Source organism: Herpailurus yagouaroundi, unplaced genomic scaffold, assembly GCF_014898765.1.
Source record: "Herpailurus yagouaroundi ecotype Mexico unplaced genomic scaffold, PumYag 28, whole genome shotgun sequence".
NCBI classification, from domain to species: Eukaryota; Metazoa; Chordata; class Mammalia; order Carnivora; family Felidae; genus Herpailurus; species Herpailurus yagouaroundi.
Window position 1 is genome coordinate 115,283,765 of NW_024412376.1, and position 19,044 is coordinate 115,302,808.

The 19,044-nt window shown below is 32.5% G+C and overlaps 1 protein-coding gene across 6 annotated transcripts in view; it reads left to right on the forward strand.

The window, feature by feature from the left end:
• The window catches only part of EPHA5 (EPH receptor A5), a 338,890-nt gene extending 325,264 nt beyond the window's left edge, over positions 1 to 13,626 (forward strand). For 5 of the 6 annotated variants that reach the window (XM_040482250.1, XM_040482225.1, XM_040482240.1 and 2 more), the window contains 3 exons: positions 966 to 1,159; positions 4,909 to 5,064; positions 13,271 to 13,626. In XM_040482250.1, the coding sequence (XP_040338184.1) occupies positions 966 to 1,159; positions 4,909 to 5,064; positions 13,271 to 13,376 (456 nt within the window). In that variant the 3' untranslated portion in view covers positions 13,377 to 13,626. Of the gene's footprint in view, positions 1 to 965; positions 1,160 to 4,908; positions 6,052 to 13,270 lie in introns of those variants that run through there. The other variant, XM_040482260.1, reaches the window with a different exon arrangement.
• Positions 13,627 to 19,044: the final 5,418 nt, after the last annotated feature.

The following is a 19,044-nucleotide window of genomic DNA, read 5'->3' on the forward strand; positions in this document are numbered from 1 at the left end:
CGTTCCAATCTTGCAAGATTTTTTTTGTAAATTTCCTGTTCTAATCATCATATATGTTTTTTCATTTGTCAAATCAAATCTAAAGTCTTTCTCAAAAAATGTAATTAATAGTTAAGGAAATATCCACAACAGGAATTTGAGAACTATGTTTATTATTATTGATTTGGGGATCACTTAAATATTTGAATTTTCTAGAATAAAACCTGCATTATGTTCAGAAGCATAAACGAATTTCTTCTGTAGTTAGACATTTTGATGGCAGCAGCAACATTATGAATGTTTTTGATGAAACAATTTCACAATTAGACAATACTCACATGTGTGGTTTTATTTAAAATCGATGATGTTTGTAATGCCTGTGCTACTTATGCAGTCATTCCAAATTCCTGACAGAAATCAGTAGATGATAATAAACAGCCAGACTCTGACATTATTAAATGATACATGAGACAGTTATGCTAATTTAGCCTTTGACTTATCCATCATTTACCCTCCAAAAGTCTCTTTTGAAGTAAAATTGCAGTTCTATTGCTTTAAAAAACGTGGATCTGCCCATAATTTTTCATTACAAAGACATTAACTTTTCAGAGAAATCACTAAAAAACTCTAATCCCTATTTGGTTCCAGAATGCAAGGATAAATAAATAAAACATGAACATTATTTTTATGTCAGTTAATGTTACAAATCACCCTTCATCAAGATTTTATGTAAAAATGATTACCACTTATTTTCTTTATAATATGTGAAGAAAATATCTTTTTACATTGTGATAACATATTTACTTTTTGTTATTGTTGTTTTATTTTGCAGCAAATAGAAGTAATCAGAGATTTGAGAGAGAACAATGCTGGTTATCAGTGCAAGAGTAAGACTAAGACAGAATGAAAGTTGGATAGTAGGAAATTTCTAGAGCTATTCTGTATTGTTTGTGGTGTTGAGTATGGCTCTGTTTTGCTTTACGCAGGTGATTAAAGCAGTGGAGGAAGGCTACCGTCTGCCAAGCCCCATGGACTGTCCTGCTGCTCTCTACCAGTTAATGCTGGATTGCTGGCAGAAAGACCGAAATAGCAGGCCCAAGTTTGATGAGATTGTCAACATGTTGGATAAGCTGATACGTAACCCAAGTAGCTTGAAGACGCTGGTTAATGCATCGAGCAGGTAAAAAGCCAGACCTGAGAGCTTTTCCTAATGTAGCTAATTCAACTTGATGCCATGAATATTAAAATCAATAACATCATTTCAGTATACACGTTAATCTATGGATCTGTATGACACTAATTTATTTAAATACAGTTTTTGCGTAATAGTACTCTCTTACAATGAAATATAAATAATCAAATTAAAAGTATCTATGCCTAATCTACCAGTGTAAATGCTAGTTTCAGATAAATGTTAACTATAGCCAAGTTCAGATAATATTATAAAAAACTCAAATGTGTGTATTTTCATGTGTTTTGGGTCTCACATTAGTGTGGATGGGTCAAAATAAAATTATAAGATCATAGAGATAGCCAAGTGAGCACTGATAGACTTAAACCAGAGATATCTAACAATAATTACTCTTTGGTTTCTTTATAATAGACTTTAGTGTCTGCCATATTTTATAAACAATGACAACTCCTTTAGAGGTTCTTTGCTCCTATCTGGTTGTACACAGATATTTGGTGAATCACTTACTGTGCAATTGGAACAAACTTAAAACTGATAAATGAATAAATTTGTGTGAAACAAATGAGCATTTTTACTTTTTTACTTCTAATTTTTTAACTTTATTTGTTTATGTAGAGAGAGAGAGAGCGAGAGAGAGAGAAGGAGAGGGAGAGGGAGAAGGAGGGAGAGAATCCCTAGCAGACTCTGTGCTATTAGTGAAGAGCCTGATGACCCAGGGCTCAATCTTACCAACCCTGAGATCATGACCTCAACCCAAACCAAGAGTCAGACGCTTATGCGACTGAGCCACCAGGCACCCCACAAATGAATATTTAAAACAATTTTCCGAATGCACATGAATATACTTAAACAATGTTACATATTTGTAAAACATGTTTTTCTCTTTGACGTGATAAATTACAGAATTATCCTCACAAAAAATAAATCAGTTTGACTCTGTACTTAAGAAAAATTGCCAGAATGTTATTTTCACTATATTTGAGTCAGATCTTTATTTTTACAAGAAGTGTAACCAAATTGGCCTCCTATTAGCATGAACTAAATGAGGAACAATCTGTTGATAAAGTTACATAAGTTCTATGATTCTGACATAACATTTGTTTATTAGGCAAAAAGTCATTTTTAAATACAAATGAAGAATGAAACTTCAACTTCTGTTCAAGCATCATTAACTTTCTGTAGTAGCAACTGTAGAATTTATCTTCTTAGTGAATATTCCTTATGTTGCTACTGAAATATCTGCCTTTAAGTTATTTATTGTCATGTAAAAATGTAAGCATTTCTTTCATCTACTTATTTGAATTATGTTGTCTAAAGGGACCTAAAGAAAAGAAATCATAAAGAGACATTTTGATGATCTAAATTGTGTTAGTTTATATTGATATCATTATAGATTGAGAACAGTTTAAGAGTCTCCAAATTTTTTTCTTTTTGTGTGTGTGTGCAATATATAGAATCATCTTGCTAGGTTTCATTTAAACAGATTTGGCTGAAGACTATAGCACTTACTAGCCATTTTTATTCGGTCATCTACAAATCCTAATTCTAGAAGACGTTAGCTCCCAGTCATTGTCTTAACCGGTATTTATTCTCACCCATGTCACAAAGCTTGGTGATTTCAGTAACCATGTAGATGATGTTTGAATATCTCTCATTTTTTGTCTCTAGCCTACCATGAACTCTCCTTCTCAGCGTTATGTTCTAGATTTTGCTGTTACTAAAAATTGCAACTCCTCCATAATGTCAACTTCAAGATCCTACTCTCCAACTATTTTTTTCTGTATTGCTACCTTCATAAAATCTTTGACCCCTATTACTTAAAGGCTACAAATCACAAGATACCCATTTATTCAGCCAATATTCATGTTCAGATTCATGTTCATGTCCACATCATGTCATCTTGTGGGATAGGTGCTGAGTATACAGCATTGAACAACACACTATTGGAGGAGGAAGATATTGAACAAAATAAAAAACATTAAAAAAGAAACTTGGCTGTGCAGCAGAGAGTGAGGATAGAATTTAGAGGATAACTCAGAGGCTAGAGTAGTTGGCAGATATGCCATGATGATGTCTTGAACTAAAGTGGCAACAAGTGAGATAGAGGAGTGATCAGATATGTGATATATTGGAAGTAGAATGGATAGTACACATAATGATTGATTGTGAGGGGACTGAAGACAAGGAAGGAGTGAACTGTTGTATCATGTTCTAGAACGTGGAAGACTGCAGGAGGAATTGGATGTGAAAAAGATGACAAGTGTGGTTTCAGACATGTTGGGGCAATATTCCTATGAGAAATATGGAGGTGTAAGTAGCTACAGGAATACATGAGACACTTGGGCTGGGGGTAAAAATTGGAGAAAAATAGATGCCACTTGAAGCATAAAAATGGGTAAAATTACCTAGAGTGGAATCTTAGCCTGAGCTGAGAAGTTACAGAGCCAAATTTTAAAGCCAGGGAAAGGAGTAATCGGCAAAGGAGGTTTTTTTTTTTTTTTTCAACATTTTTTATTTATTTTTGGGACAGAGAGAGACAGAGCATGAACGGGGGAGGGGCAGAGAGAGGGAGACACAGAATCGGAAACAGGCTCCAGGCTCTGAGCCATCAGCCCAGAGCCTGACGCGGGGCTCGAACTCACGAACCGCGAGATCGTGACCTGGCTGAAGTCGGACGCTTAACCGACTGCTGCAAAGGAGGTTTAAAAGATGCCAAGGGAAATTCAATGTCCTGGTAGCCAAGAAAGAGAGAATTATTCAAAACTTTGTGAGACAACATAGGAATTCAAAAGAGAGGTGGTGGGGGTGGATGTTGAAAATTTCTGAGGAGTCAATCATTTTGTAGATAGGAAATTTTATAGATTTCGGCAAAATAAAAATCATTGCTCACCACAGTGAGAGAAATTTTTATAGAATTGGTTTGGGAGGAAATATACTGGAATAAGTTGAAGTGTAAACAGAATGTAAGAAAGTGCAGAGACAATGAATCAAAAGAAATGTATTTGTCCTTTATCTTATGGTTGAAATTTACCGAGGCAAATCCCCCTGATGGACATTTAAATTGTTTTTGGCATTCATTCCCACTAGTAAAAAATGGTACAAGTACTTTTTGTCATTTTTCCTAGTCATTTACTTCGGATGTATTTCCAGAAATGGTTCTCATAATTGTATCATTATTATTATTGGACTAAAAATATGAGTCTAGTACAACTAAGAGTATCTCCTGGTTGGTTAATCCCATTCAGTTTTCTAAAGTATTTGGGGTTACATTTTGTTTTCAAAATTCTATTACTCCTGGGTCAAGTTAACAAGCACATTTTTGTAAGAGTGTAAAATACAGGATAAATAACTTCTGGACTTCCTGAGAAATTAGCTTCAACGAGCATGAGTTTCTCTAGCAATGTCTAGGAACAATTGGGCTGACACAAATTATCCCTCATATCTAATTTTGGCAGCATTTTCTGTATTATTTTTATAAACAAAATACAATAGGAGGAAGTAAATACATCTAATGGAATTTTCAGCTAATGTTTTATATTACAGAACATTTACTTATTAAGCCATCATAAGTTTTCATTGACAGTAGAAAAAAATCTGAATAGACTAAGTTTGTGTTCTATATTTTAAATTATATTCTTCCAAAAACCCAAAAATCCCTTGATAGGGAGCTAATATTACAATTTATAATAAGAGACATGAAAATGTTACTTTTAATATTGATGTGCTCTGTGTTTTAGGGTATCTAATTTATTGGCAGAACATGGCCCACTGGGATCTGGGGCCTACAGATCAGTAGGTGAATGGCTAGAAGCAATCAAAATGGGCCGGTATACAGAGATTTTCATGGAAAATGGATACAGTTCAATGGACGCTGTGGCTCAGGTGACCTTGGAGTGAGTAATTTTTCTGATAATTTTTACATAATTGCTGGGGCGAGAAAAATTGTTTGGAATCCAATCTGGATGAGGTCAAGGGAAATCAGTTAACCTTTGCCCATGTGTGACAGCTTTCAAAGAAGCCTCTTCTTTTTTAGCCTGTATTGTTAACAACTGCATGGTTAATGCTACTTGTGGCCAGTATCTTTGCTTCTTTGCTTCAAACAAATAGCATTTGAATATTTGAATAATTGGAATAACAGCTCCTTGGCAAAATACTGGTATTTTGTGTTGTGGAAAAGATGTTTTCTTGATGAAGTTTTTATACTGGAACCTATGTTATATGAATGTAATTACAAAACAAACTGTAAGCACAATTGGTATGGCTAGTCCTACATAACAGCAAAACATATTCTTAAATTTGGGCTATGATGAATACCCGGGTAGCAACAGCTTAAACAAAGCTTCCCAGGCAGGAATCTCGTTCAATCTCTAAGTGGTGCACCTTATATTCTTGTAATCCAAGGATATATTAGATTCTGCCTCTGATTTGTTATTTGGTACAATCTCAGTGGAACCAATTGTGCCCTTTTCTGTTTGCACGTTTAAGATAAAATTTATCAAATCTTATTAAATAAAAATCACTAGAGTTAAGCATTAAATTCTTTAAGGTTGTAAGTTGTTTGTATTTTATTATATACTCTGTATGTGTAATTATTTTAGCCTAATATTTGTTATTTGTGAAAATTAACTGTTGTTATGGTGGTTCCATCTAGCTTACATTAACATGAATAATGTTTTAACCTATGAATATGATGACAACGTACTTTAAATTACCTACAGATTCAAAGGTTAAAATATTGTTGTAAGGATTAGAACATGGTAGAACATTCTAAAGCACTAAACCACAGTCCTTATTCCATTACTTCACATAATATTAACACTGAGCACTCACCATTTCTATTCTGGCATTCTTTGACTCATTGAACTCACTGCCAGTCCACACGAAAGGTAACAGGGTACCATCATTTGTCACCAGTTAATGTCACATTCTCAACATTTCTTATCCTCATCCCTATAATGCTGGACCTAAAATCACTACTCAGCATGCTCTCTTATGTTGCTGAACGTCATCTTCACCATCGCCTCCAAATTGTATCTGTTTGATGACACGTATGCTTTGCCCATTATTTCTTTCAACACTCAAAGAACTCATTTGTGCTATATTTAAAAGAGTAAACAAAATTTTGTTGATAATTTAAAACTATTTTTACATGATTGCTATTTAATTTTTCAGTAAAAATGGTCATTTTAATTTATTAAAGTCATTTGTCATTTTATATTAAAATGATACTGTAGGTATTTCTTCTACCCAATGTCAGATTACTTGTAAATATATAATAAAATTATTTGCATTAAATGATGTCTCTTTTTTTTATTAAAATAGCACATATACCTATGTGTGTGTGTGTGTGTATATATATATATATATATATATATATATATATATATATATACATCCACTATCTTTTTGCTCCTCCCTTCACAGATAATTTTAATCACAAATAATGGTTTTGCATTAACTACCTCTGTTTTACTTTATCTCTTTGGGGCCCCCAAATACTAGAAATATGTTGAATATCTTAGCATTGTATTTTAGCATTTCATTTATTGATTTTAATTATTTTCGCTCATCTTTATTGTCAGCTCCTCTATCCTCAAACTCTCATTTTGTATGTTTTGTTTAAAGACTTAAAGCCTTCTTCTCTCTTCTAATTATGGTTCTCCAACCCATTTCTATTCTCTGGTAGTTTTTATCTGATCAATTTTTCTCTACTTGGTTCAGTTTCTTCTCTTTGTCTCCATTACTCTGCTATCTTGTTGCCTCTGGCTATATTACCTCTTTTCTGATATTTTGTCTTTTGATTCATTTACCTTAACCGGAAGAGTAAAGTGAAATTTGGAAACTGTGCTAAAATCTTCCTGTTCAGAGATGTTTGTCTCCATGTATCAGTTGCTTCAGACTCCTGGGCCAATAAACATATTCTTTACCATGAACTGAACCAGCCAACCTCAAATCCATTGAAGCTGATTCGTTGGAGTACCACACCTTTAAATATATGTCCTCTTGTTTATTGTGGTTTTGACCACATTCTTCCTGTTTGGCAAGAACACACTTATCAAAATGTTATTTAAATAACTCACAAAACAGTGAGTAATCAGTTACTTGTTTGGTCAGGAATATACGAAAAAGACTATCTGTGCATTTTGCTCGCCTTTCACCAAAATAATTATTAAAGGCACACGGACGGCAAAGGAGCTGGGATATCAGCAAAGACAAAGACAAGCTCTTAAACACTTAAGATAATGATTTTTTACACATGGCCTTTACCCAATATTTAAATACTCATTTTATGGAGGTTGCATATGCTATAATAATATAATAAATATTATCGTCCACATTATTGCCAAGGAATAATAGAAATTGAGACTGGAAGTATACCTGTAATAAATACTTGGGGGGGGGGTGCAGTTAAGATCAATTAATATAAAGCAAAAGATCAAATTTCCATATAATTAAATTAGAAAAATATGTTAGAGTTTATGCCATCAAATTTGTTCTTATATTGGGTTCAAAAAAAGGGAGAGAAAATATTACAATTTTTCAGAACTGCTGACTTTGATAAAAATTTTCCATCATAAAGGTTTAATTTTGTTTGCGATTTCCTTCTTTCTTTCTCTTTCTTTCTTTCTTTCTTCTTTCTTTCTTTCTTTCTTTCTTTTTCTCTTTCTCTTTCTTTCTTTCTTTTGTTCTTTCGTTCTTTCGTTCTTTCTTCTTACTCTTTCTTTTGTTTGTTTATTTCTTGCCAGTAACATACATATATGGCTTAATGTGGAAAGAAAATGAACAGGTTAACAATCTTAGAGTTAAAATGTGTTCGGCAATGTGGTTTTCAAGTTTAGATGTTTCTGTCTGCCATCTCTGTGCCTAAACTTTGCTATTCTGTGTACAATACACAGAACAATTGTTGTGGCAGTAATGATGCAATCTGTACTATGGTGTGTAAATGCAGTGAATTGTGGTTGACAGGGGGAATTGTTAAGCTTGAGGTGAGTTGCAAATTGAATCCAAAAACCTGTATTAAGGACAGTATTACCACTGCTTTTTAAAACTTCTTGTCAGACCAGCACTGTCAACTTTTGATTATTCAGAAGACGAACAAAATCCAGTGAATTTAAATATTATGCCAATTGTGTGTAAACTGAAGAGGTTTATGTTAGTATCACTTATTCAAATGGGGCCTTCAACTACTAAAATGGAAGTTTCACAAATCTAGGGCCAAAATTTATGCACACCAATTCAAGCAGAGTTTTTATCTTATCAATAAAGACATTATGAATAATGTATTACACACCTAAAATACACATGGGAGTACTTAGTATCCTCTTCATTCTACATAATTAAGCTAACGTTTCTAGTCCAACCATCACTATGTCTCACTCACTGAAAATCATGACCATACATGGTTAATCTTTGCCAAATGTAAATGTATTTATCTTGTATAGTAGATATATAAATGATTATCAGGAATCTTTAAATGAACCAAAAAATTTCAAGCATACCGTTAATGGCATGATCAAATTATGACACCAAGAATAAACACTGAAATTTAGTGAATATTTGTTAATCTCTCTTCTCCCTTCTCCTATCCAGCCAGTGTTGCTGGGGTAAATACCAGTGATATGGCTAACAGGTGTGTAAAGCAGAAGGGAGGAGTAGTGAGGGAATGACTAATCCACAGACGGGTGAACTAAATCCTGAATAATCAAGAGTTGTTCCAATATCAACTAGACACCTCTTGTTATTCTATGTTTTTCATTCTGCCATTTTAGTATCATAATATCAGTGTTTTCCATTGTTTAATATTATAGAGTAACATTTGAAAATATGCTGAAATGTAATTCCATCAATGCCAGTTCATTATATTTGCAGCTTTTCTAAAACTGATATTGCTTTGTTGACAAAAGCCAAGTTATTTTTTATGTAACAATACTCCTCTTATCATGTTTAAATTCATAAGCCTATGCTGAATCATAGTTTATCATCATTAGAATTGGCTTTGGGTATTACTTAAGATTACACATGATCATGATACATTTAGTGTAATACTTATAAAAGAGACACATTTATAACTTTACCTTGGGTAAAATTTCCTATATAGAAAAATGAGATGAGTAAAATAGCATATCTTGCATCATTTTCAAAAAACTTTTCAGTAAACACTGTAAGTAGAGCAGCAACTTCGTTATCGAATGTTAAATACTTTGATTTTTAACAAATTTCTCTCACATTGTTACTGCTAAATTGACCATTCGATATGTACTTGGCAGTACAAGAGTAAAATAGGAATGCTTAGAAGTCATGAAAGTATGAAGCAAAACTACTTAAAATACATTAATGCACTTAGCAATATTGGAATAAACCTTTACTGAAAACATTTTTCTAATGCTATTTTAATTGTCATTTGTAATATAATTAGAAGAATATTAAATACAAGTTTTGAAGGAACTACTTTGCTGCCGAGAACAACTTTAACTTGCATAAATGATCTTATTTCTCTCTCACCTTTTCACTGAAAATCACACTGCATAAAGGTATATGGACATTGCATGCATTATACTCATGCGATTTTCTAAATCTCTGCACATTAATTTGACAGCTTTTGAAATGACAAGTCAGATTTTTAAAACATCAGCATTCCATTAAAGACACACATAATTTATGGCAATGTATAAAATGCCGTGTTGTGTTTTTATAATTCCATTTCTTCCATGGAAAGGAGGAGGTGGGAGGGAGGAAGAGAGAATTTCAGTGGTCTGACCTTCCGTATGCATCTTAGGGGATAATCATATTATAAGGTGACCTTGAAAGAAATCTTATATTTAACACACTGGAAAAATTTACACAAATTTAACTCAAAATCTAGATGTATGAAATGTTTTGAAGAAAGATTGTATTTGCCTATGAACACAAGCTCTATAACAGCATTTATTACTCAAATACAATTCCTCAAAACATGTGTTCTTTAGCAGGATATAGATGTCATAAAAATTTTAAATTTCAAAAGCACTGAACCAGAGTCTTTCTTGCGGTCAAGTTATTTTCGGAGAATGAAGTTATACTTACGTTATAATTAAGAAAGGGAAATAAAAATAAGTCAAACCAGTGATTTGATATCAGTGAAACAACCAAGTTTGGAATGTGGGGCGCATGTATGCACATCACACACACACACACACACACACACACACACACTTTAAATTAAGATTTCGGTATTATATATTCAAAATCCAGGCTGTTTCAGTGGGAAACCTATAATTTCTTTTTCAGGTCTTTCAGAATAAGTTGTAATGATTATTTTCAAAAGCTCATTCCTAATAATTGGTTTAGCCATATGAATTGTGCAGTCTAAGTATGAATTGTGCCGTCTAATTGTGTGCTGAGTATCTATAGCATCAGTACTTTCGAATGGGTATTTGTCAGAATCACCTGTGGGTTTATAAGGCATATGATAAAACATATGTTTTAAAACTCCATTTCATTTACTAATTATTTAAATTCTCTAGCAGAGAATGATTATTTTCAGGTTAAGAAATTTTCATCCCTTTCACCTGACGTAGGTCCAAAGTATGCTATTGACCGGCCATGAAGTAAAATGAAATTGCCATGAAGTATAGATTAGCTCATAACTGAAATTGCCATGAGGTATAGATTGAGTTACCATAGCCTCAAAGAAGTATGTGTTCAGCTTCGCTCATTAAATATTGACTTTCTGTAGAATTTTGGATATTTGATGTTATAGCTACAGAGTTCTCATTTTACAGATGAGGAAATTATTGTAATTTGAAGTACTTTGTTCAAAATCAGATCTCAGAGTAATGAGAAATTTTTAAAGAGTATGGACTTTGGTATCAGGTTCCTGGTTTTAGTACTAGCCCTGACACCCACTAGCTGTGTCATCTACTCAAGTGATTTAAATTCTGTAAACTTCATTTTCTCATCCATGAAAGATTAACAGAAATCTATTATCATAGAGTTATGTATTTTTCCAGCACGTAGGAAGAGGACATCTTAATTGTCACTTATTATTTTTATATTAGTATTATAGTTGTCAACTAGGGAAGATTTTGCTATTCAGGGGACATATGGCAGGTCTTTTGTCTTGTAACCACAAAGGGTCAACAGAAGTGCAATGCTTCTGGTATTTGGTGTATAGAGGCCAGAGATGATGCTAGATATTCTATAATGCACAGGATGGCCCTTAAAACAAAGACTTATCTATCCCATAATGTTAACAGGGGAAAAGCTAAGAAGTTCTGATGTAGTTGAAAAGAGAAATTTATTCCCATGCTAGTCAGTAACTCACTATTTTATAGTCTATTTCATAACTAACAATAGTGATTTTGTTTCAAAGTGAATTTTTACTGTTTTCTTTTTCTTTTTGCTGATTATCTTCCATGGCTACCATTATAAATAAATATATAATATAATATAATATAATATAATATAATATAATATAATATAAATATATTTATTTTTTACACTGATGTCTTATAGTTTTAATATTTTCTCATGTTCAATTCTAAGAGAGAAAGAACTATGTTGCCACCATAAGTATCAATTGCTTCTTTTTTTAGCTACTTTCCGTTTCCTGAAACTCTCATAAAAAACCAATGAAACATAAAGGGGCAAAGAAACCTAAGATATTATTTAAATAAGCAATTATGTCCAATACTAATATACGTAGAGCCTAAATACCCATTTCTAAAATTTCTATCCTCTGATAATTAAGAGATTTACTTGTTTCTAAAGCTATCCAATTTTACATATAATGATTCTAATGTCATTGTCTTCAATTCTAAGGAAGTCTAAGATAATCTGAAGTTAATACATTTACTGAATGCACAAATATTCTTTTACCATAATGTGTTCAATAAGGTAATTATCTGAAGAAATATAACATGGCAAACAGTTTGGTCACCTAAAAATCTTAAATTGTTATTTTTTTCCTATAATTAATGTTGTTATTTGCCAAACATACCTGAATAATTTTATTTGCCAAATATGTACCTCAAGGGAATAGAATTTCTGAATTTCCTATGAAATAACAATTAGGAACCATGGGCCCTGACCTTAAACTCCATAATACACTATTAATTTAGAAATCTAAACATTTATAATTTTCTTTTGAATAAGCTTGTTTAAAGGAAACAGTAAAAATATATCTTGGTTGAAAAGACTTTCTGATAGTGTGTAATCTTCAGAATGCTCTAAATGCCAAGAGAGCCTAGATATTATTTGGTAAAGGAGGAAAACTCTGGTATTTTGGGTTCCAAGTAAAAAATAAAATACCAGTAAAACCTTGGTTTGCGAGCATAATTCATTCTGCAAACATGCTTGTAATCCAAAGCACTTGCATATTAAAGTGAATTTCAAGAAGCATTGGCTCAGTTGTGATCATGTGACATTCAGTATCATGTACTACTGGCATTGCAAAATATTGCTCCTTTATCCAATTAAAATTTATTAGAAATGTTTGCTCATCTTGCAAAACACTTGCAGAACAAGTTGCTCGCAATCCAAGGTTTTACATATTTGGAAGTGTTCATATAGCAATGTAGTGATCATTATCCCATAAAGATAATCTGTTATATAAAATGATTGTACTGACTGAGTCATTTGAAGAGTATGGTCTTTGACTGCTTAACTGTAAAAATTTTAAAGTATATTTTATGCTTATTTCTTCTAGCAAAACAAAAAAGCTCTTGTTCCTGTTGTAGGTCCACATTTTCAAAATTATTCAATGAAATTGTACCTTCAATTTAAATATGTTATTGGTAAACGTGCAAATTTATTTTTCCACTAATCTGTGCCACCAAAATAATGATGTCCAAAAGATGAGGTGGGGGCAATTATATATTATATCAGTATTTATATTAAATATTTCTTTGCAAACAGATTTTCAAGGTACAATTTTGAAGCGTGCCTTTGAAAATTGGACCCGATATGTCTCATATCGGATTGTATCATATCGATGTCTCATATAGGATTGTAATCTAATTAGCTTCTGCAAAATGTTTGTATCTTTGCCAGCGTGAAAGTATTGAGGTGTGCTACCAATTGAATCAATACATACATCCAATGTGTGCTTTCTTCATACAGGGATTTGAGACGGCTTGGAGTGACTCTTGTCGGTCACCAGAAGAAGATCATGAACAGCCTTCAAGAAATGAAGGTGCAGCTGGTAAATGGGATGGTGCCACTGTAACTTCCTTTTCATGTCACTTCGTCAAGTGAATGATTCTGCACTTTGTAAACAACCCTGAGATTTATTTTAACAAAAAAAAAGGGGGGAAAGGGAAAACTCAGTGATTTCTAAACCTTAGGAGAGCCTTGGTTCAAGCCACAGAATTTGTAATCAGTGTTTTACTAAAATTTCCTTATCTTCCTCTCAGTGTCTTCGTTTTTCATGAAGCAAGTATAACCCGCATAGAATAAAAACATGAGGTTAAACATGATCTTATGTTGCAACAAGAAAATCCTTTCCACTACTTCTACAAAATTTTATAAATGAAAATATAACTATATAGAGCACCTTTACAGACTGAATTAAGGCAGCCCCTTTCAAAACTTCCAAGAATCTACTTGAAAGGAAAAGTTTATAGCCATTTGCGGGCTAATAAGAGCTGCAATTTCCTGAAGTTTACTTCAAGTCTGAATTGTCTACATAAGTGTATTGAAGAGCAATATGATTAGATAATTTCCTAATAGATACCTTCTTTTGTAATTTTAAAATGCTGTTACACAGCGTTAAGTTATAGAAACTAGTGTATAAATATGTTGCTTGATCAAGGACAATACAATACAGGGTGTATATTTATTTTTCTGTGTTATAAAATTTATGTTTAGTTGCTCTTCTAGAAACTATTAGGTAATAAATGTGTATATACTGTATCATTTGCTATATACCCAGGAATCAATTTAAGTTGGAGTTTCGTGTGTGATGCTTGCACATGCGTGCGTTACCATTCTGCTTGCATTTTTAATAGTGTTTTAATTTTAGCAACATACGGGAATGAGTGTTCCAGAGTGTAATAGGAATAGAGGAATAGGGAAGCAGTAAAACAAAATTGAACACAAGCTTGTGTCTTTCTTCCTCTCATATGTCCAAAAGCTACTAAATCTCTTTATTCACTAACGGGAAATGTCTATAAGATTAAATCCCCTTTGGCTTTTTGAAAACACTTTGTGATATCTGTGACAATGCAGTTCTTCTAGCCATTAATCTTGCACCCCTGTAAGAAATTTCACCTTTCTGAGTCCCAGAAAATACCTTGTCAAGCAAAGTTGACACCGAAGGGCACATTTTCAGCAGGATGTAGAAGGATTTAACTGTGCAGGCTTCTGTTAATGTTGTTAAATCCAGGCACATAGCACTAAGCATTACCCCTAAGTGTTAATCCTTTGTAACTATTTCCCTTGTGGTTCAGCTGTAGACATTTTGATACTAAGGCAGCAATGGAATGATGAAATATATATATATATATATATATATATACACACACACACACACATTTCCTTCAGAATTTTCTTTGTTTCAAGATTTAACAAGTTTTATTTGTTGGTGGCTGTTTATTCATTTGGTAATTTCATCTTGTATTCAGTTTCATCAAATCGAATTTACTTTGATAAACCAGTCCAAAGTATTATTTAATTGGCTTTATTAAGGAACTTAAGATATGTTTTGTGTACATTCTATGTGCCGCATTTGGTTAAGACTGGCATTTGTGGTACAAATTATATGGTTTATTATTAGAGTTCTAAAAAAACTGACTCCTTGGTGAAGTAACAATTTTTTATGGTATTGCATTTTATAGAACCTTGGAAAGATACGTGATTATTCAAGGAGCACAGCATTTGAACAAAGTATAGCCTACTTATGATCATCAAGGGCAATAGTATATTGGAGTAGTCTGGGTTAATGGAATCTATAGAAAATATTCCTGCATGATATTAATGGTGTTCTCTCTCTTTTCCAAGCACTTGTTTTAGTTGAATGTTAGCCCATACAAGAATAAACCCTTAAGAAATAACTTCTTTCTACCCTGCCCACCTTTTACTTAAGCAGTAAAGTAACTCCTTGCTAAAGAACATGACAAAGAAAGAAAGAAAGAAAGAAAGAAAGAAAGAAAGAAAGAGGAAAAAGAAAAAGTTGTAAGCAACTCTCAGATGGTATATTAGTATATTTAGTTTGGTCCAGTTTGGGCTATAAATACTTACTAGGTCTATAGCATACCATGGGTTCTTATAAAATATGGTTCAAGTATACTTTATTAGTTTTGTGAAATTTTCAGAGAAAGTAAAGAAAGGTGGATTTAGCATTGTCTTGATAAAATCAGAAGTAAGCAGGCATCACTATTATAAAAGATGTCTTTGTTCATTTCAAGAAACAAAATGAACTAAACATTCTTTTTTACAAAATAATTGGAGACTGTGTTGCACTTTATTGAATTTTGTAAAAACAACTGAACTTAAGTGATAAAGTAACAACTGAGAAACTTCAAAGTAGGAACAGACATATTGATTTCAAAGATAAACTATTGTGTTAGGACGAGTCACAGTTATTTACACATAACAAAGATTTTTCTGAATTGTCTTCTAACTTTGTGTGTTCAAAAATGATTGGCAAGTCAGCACAAAGTATATCTAAGTGACTAAAACTTAAAGCTACAATGTAGGTTTCCTTTTTTTCAAAGAAGAACATTACAAATTAGGATGGATCAGATTCCTTCGCAATCTTGGTGTTCATTTTGGAATGTAAATTGAGATGAAAGTTAGACATATAGATTTCATTGAAATTTCAATTCGGTTGAGAATTCTTTTTTCCCATTTTGGTTGAGAATGTCAATATGATTTTAAAAGAAGAGACTTCCAAATAAGATATGCTCTCTCCCACGTAAAATACATACATACATACATAAAAATAAAAAGAGGAAAGAATTTCCTTCTAAAATATTTATTCACTACTGGATATGTCACCAATTGGGAAGTGACAATCTCATCTATAAATGTGAGAAGTGGTACAGGGAGAAGAGGCAGCTCTTGTGAAATGCAGTGAGGCAGTAACCCAGGGTGAGGTTTGACAAATCTTGATTGTGTGATTTCTTATCCTTTGGTTCATTTTGTCACCCACCAGACAACTAACAATAAAACAGAGACTCAATAATTTTAGCACATAAGATAGATTTGTCAAATAATACATAATGTTATTGTAGCTATCAAGTAGCAATACCTTTAAAGCATGAGTCACTCTCAGAGTTGAACTTTGAAAAATATTTTTTCAATATACTGATACCTGTTGAAGTCACTCGGTTACTACTTTTATCAATCATAATTTGTTTCCGAATTTTTCTACTTGCTCACGTGTTCTTCTGGGCCATTTGAAATGTCTGAATTGTATGTAAAAATGTGAGGATTCTGATTTTCCCATTTAAAAAAAATAATGTGCATGATCTTTTATGTCTTCTATTTTAATCACCAAATCAGTGTTCTAAAGTTGTAGGATTACTGTAAAAATCTATATTCCAATATTCTGTCCAAACTTAAATGTGGCCAGCATTATTAGTTTTGGAGTTGCCAAAACAATGCAGAACATCCTTCACTTAGTTTGTAAAGAGTCTTAACCAGTATGCAATGGTGAAGAGATAGTTTCACATCTTAAGTTTAAAATGAAAATTATTATCTGTTGAACACTTATGTGTTTGCATGTCTACTATTTAATCTCTGTGTCAAAGTCAAAGATTTTTTTTTTAACACCATTCTTCCTCCCATTTAAAGTGGATGTTCAGAAGCACAAGTAGAGATATTTATCTGTGGAAGACATTTTTGTTTGTAACGGTGCATTGGATGGCAAATGCTATTTGCATCAGATGTTAGAAATTTACTAGATGAATGATGTTGCGTAATAGAATAAGATCTTTTTTTTTCCCATTTTTTCTTTCTAAAAATGAGAAAACAAAAAGCTAAGTATGATAGTAAACTGTCTTTGCTTATGTCCTGCCAGATGTTTCAACTCAAAATAAGTAAAAAGTAGGTACAATGTGATGATGATGATGATGGTGATGATGAATGAACAACAAAATGCTAGTTTTATGAAATTAATAACTACAATAAGTCATCATTGCTTCAACTCTGTAGCACAGCTGGTTACATGGAATATTTTTCTGTATTATGCCATTAATTATAATGTATCAAAGGAGAAAAAGATAATAACTTTTCTTTTCATGTTGGTTTATGAAAAAAAATATTTTTACACATGAATGATTGAATGTTCTTGTTCAGAATGACCACAAAATTATTGCTTAAGAGAAGACACAATTCTTAAAAAAAAGAGAGAGAGAGAGTTGATCTATAATAATAAGAATCAAATGTCATTTGTTTCTTCTAAATGTAAATGAAAAAAATTGAAGGTGGCAACATACATCATGTTTATTCAGTCCAAGATATATTAACAGTAAAGGTTTTAGTGGTCAACATATTTGTGAATCTTTAGATTGCTATAGTTTTACATTCAATAATTTTACAGTATGTAAATTTCATTTATAATAGTCTAAGAATAAAATTTAGACTCAGTCACTTGTTAATATGTTTATTAAATTCTCTTAGTTTCAGGCAGGTCAGAAGCAGCTGTATAGAGTATCTTATTCTATGCTAGGCATCAGGATATCTCAAATTCTTGCCTGAGCATTAATTCAAGAAAGGATTAGCATTTCTGTATCTTTTCCCCATTTGAAGTTCTATGTGCATTTCGTTTGTGTACATGTTTTTGTAGTGTAAGATACGAAATTTTATATTTTTTCAGAAAATAAAAAAACCCTTTGAATACAGTTAAATCCGATTGTCATGCTTGACCTTCCCCCAAAAGACTTTAAAGTTACAGACTTTGTATAATGATTTCAGTCAGTTCTAATAAAAATGTTTGAATTTCCTATGCTAAATATTTAAAATGCAATCAGCATTCATTTTCTTCAAAGGCATATTCATGAATCTTTGCATTCAAGCATTTTTTGCAAGTCGAGTTTGACAGAAGACTGTAGGACATGAGCATAATTGTGTGAAGCCTAATTAGAAATTGATTTGTGACAGTGTAATACATTACTTGAAAAAACAAAAACAAAAACAGAAAACTGTGTGTACCATCTGCAAAAAGAGACTTTCTGCTGACCAGCATTAGTTGGTCGTCTTCTCACTGCTTATGGCGTAGGGTGGAGGAATTGCATTCTTATAAGAAAGTGTGTCAGCAAGTACCAATGCTCCCTCTTCTGTATATATTATATCATATTACTCTCCTTTTGTAAAAAGCATACGAAGCAATCTGCTGTATTCAAGGGAATTAATCATATTTGTAAATTTTTGCATTTACATTCCTGAAAAGTGACATCACCATGCATATGGAAATAATCCCTAACTCCTTTGCTTAGGCACTGAATCAGTATTATAAGGTATATATATTATTTATTTAGTAAACAGCCTCATGTAAAGACTCTGAGTATTCTGTTATCAAGTATTCTTGTCCCTGCTTTGCTGCAAATGCAAAGATCTTATGATAAAAGGGTTTCCCCCCAGTCTTATGGACACCCTCGAACAGACAGGAGGGATGGTGTGGTGGTGGAAAAGTAAACATTTAATTAGAATGTACTATTCTGGATTAGAATTTTCTACACATACTTTTGAAACGCATTATATTGTCTCTGTTTTACTAATGAGGAATCCATGACCCAAAGCTGTTAAGAAGTTGCCCAAGTCCTGACTGCTTCTCAAAGTCAGGATGAAAACCACATTTATTTGACACCAAATCCATAAGCTTTCTACTACACTCTACTGATTTCATGATGTTGGCGATGCTATCTAGATAATGGAATCATTTAGGCCGATCT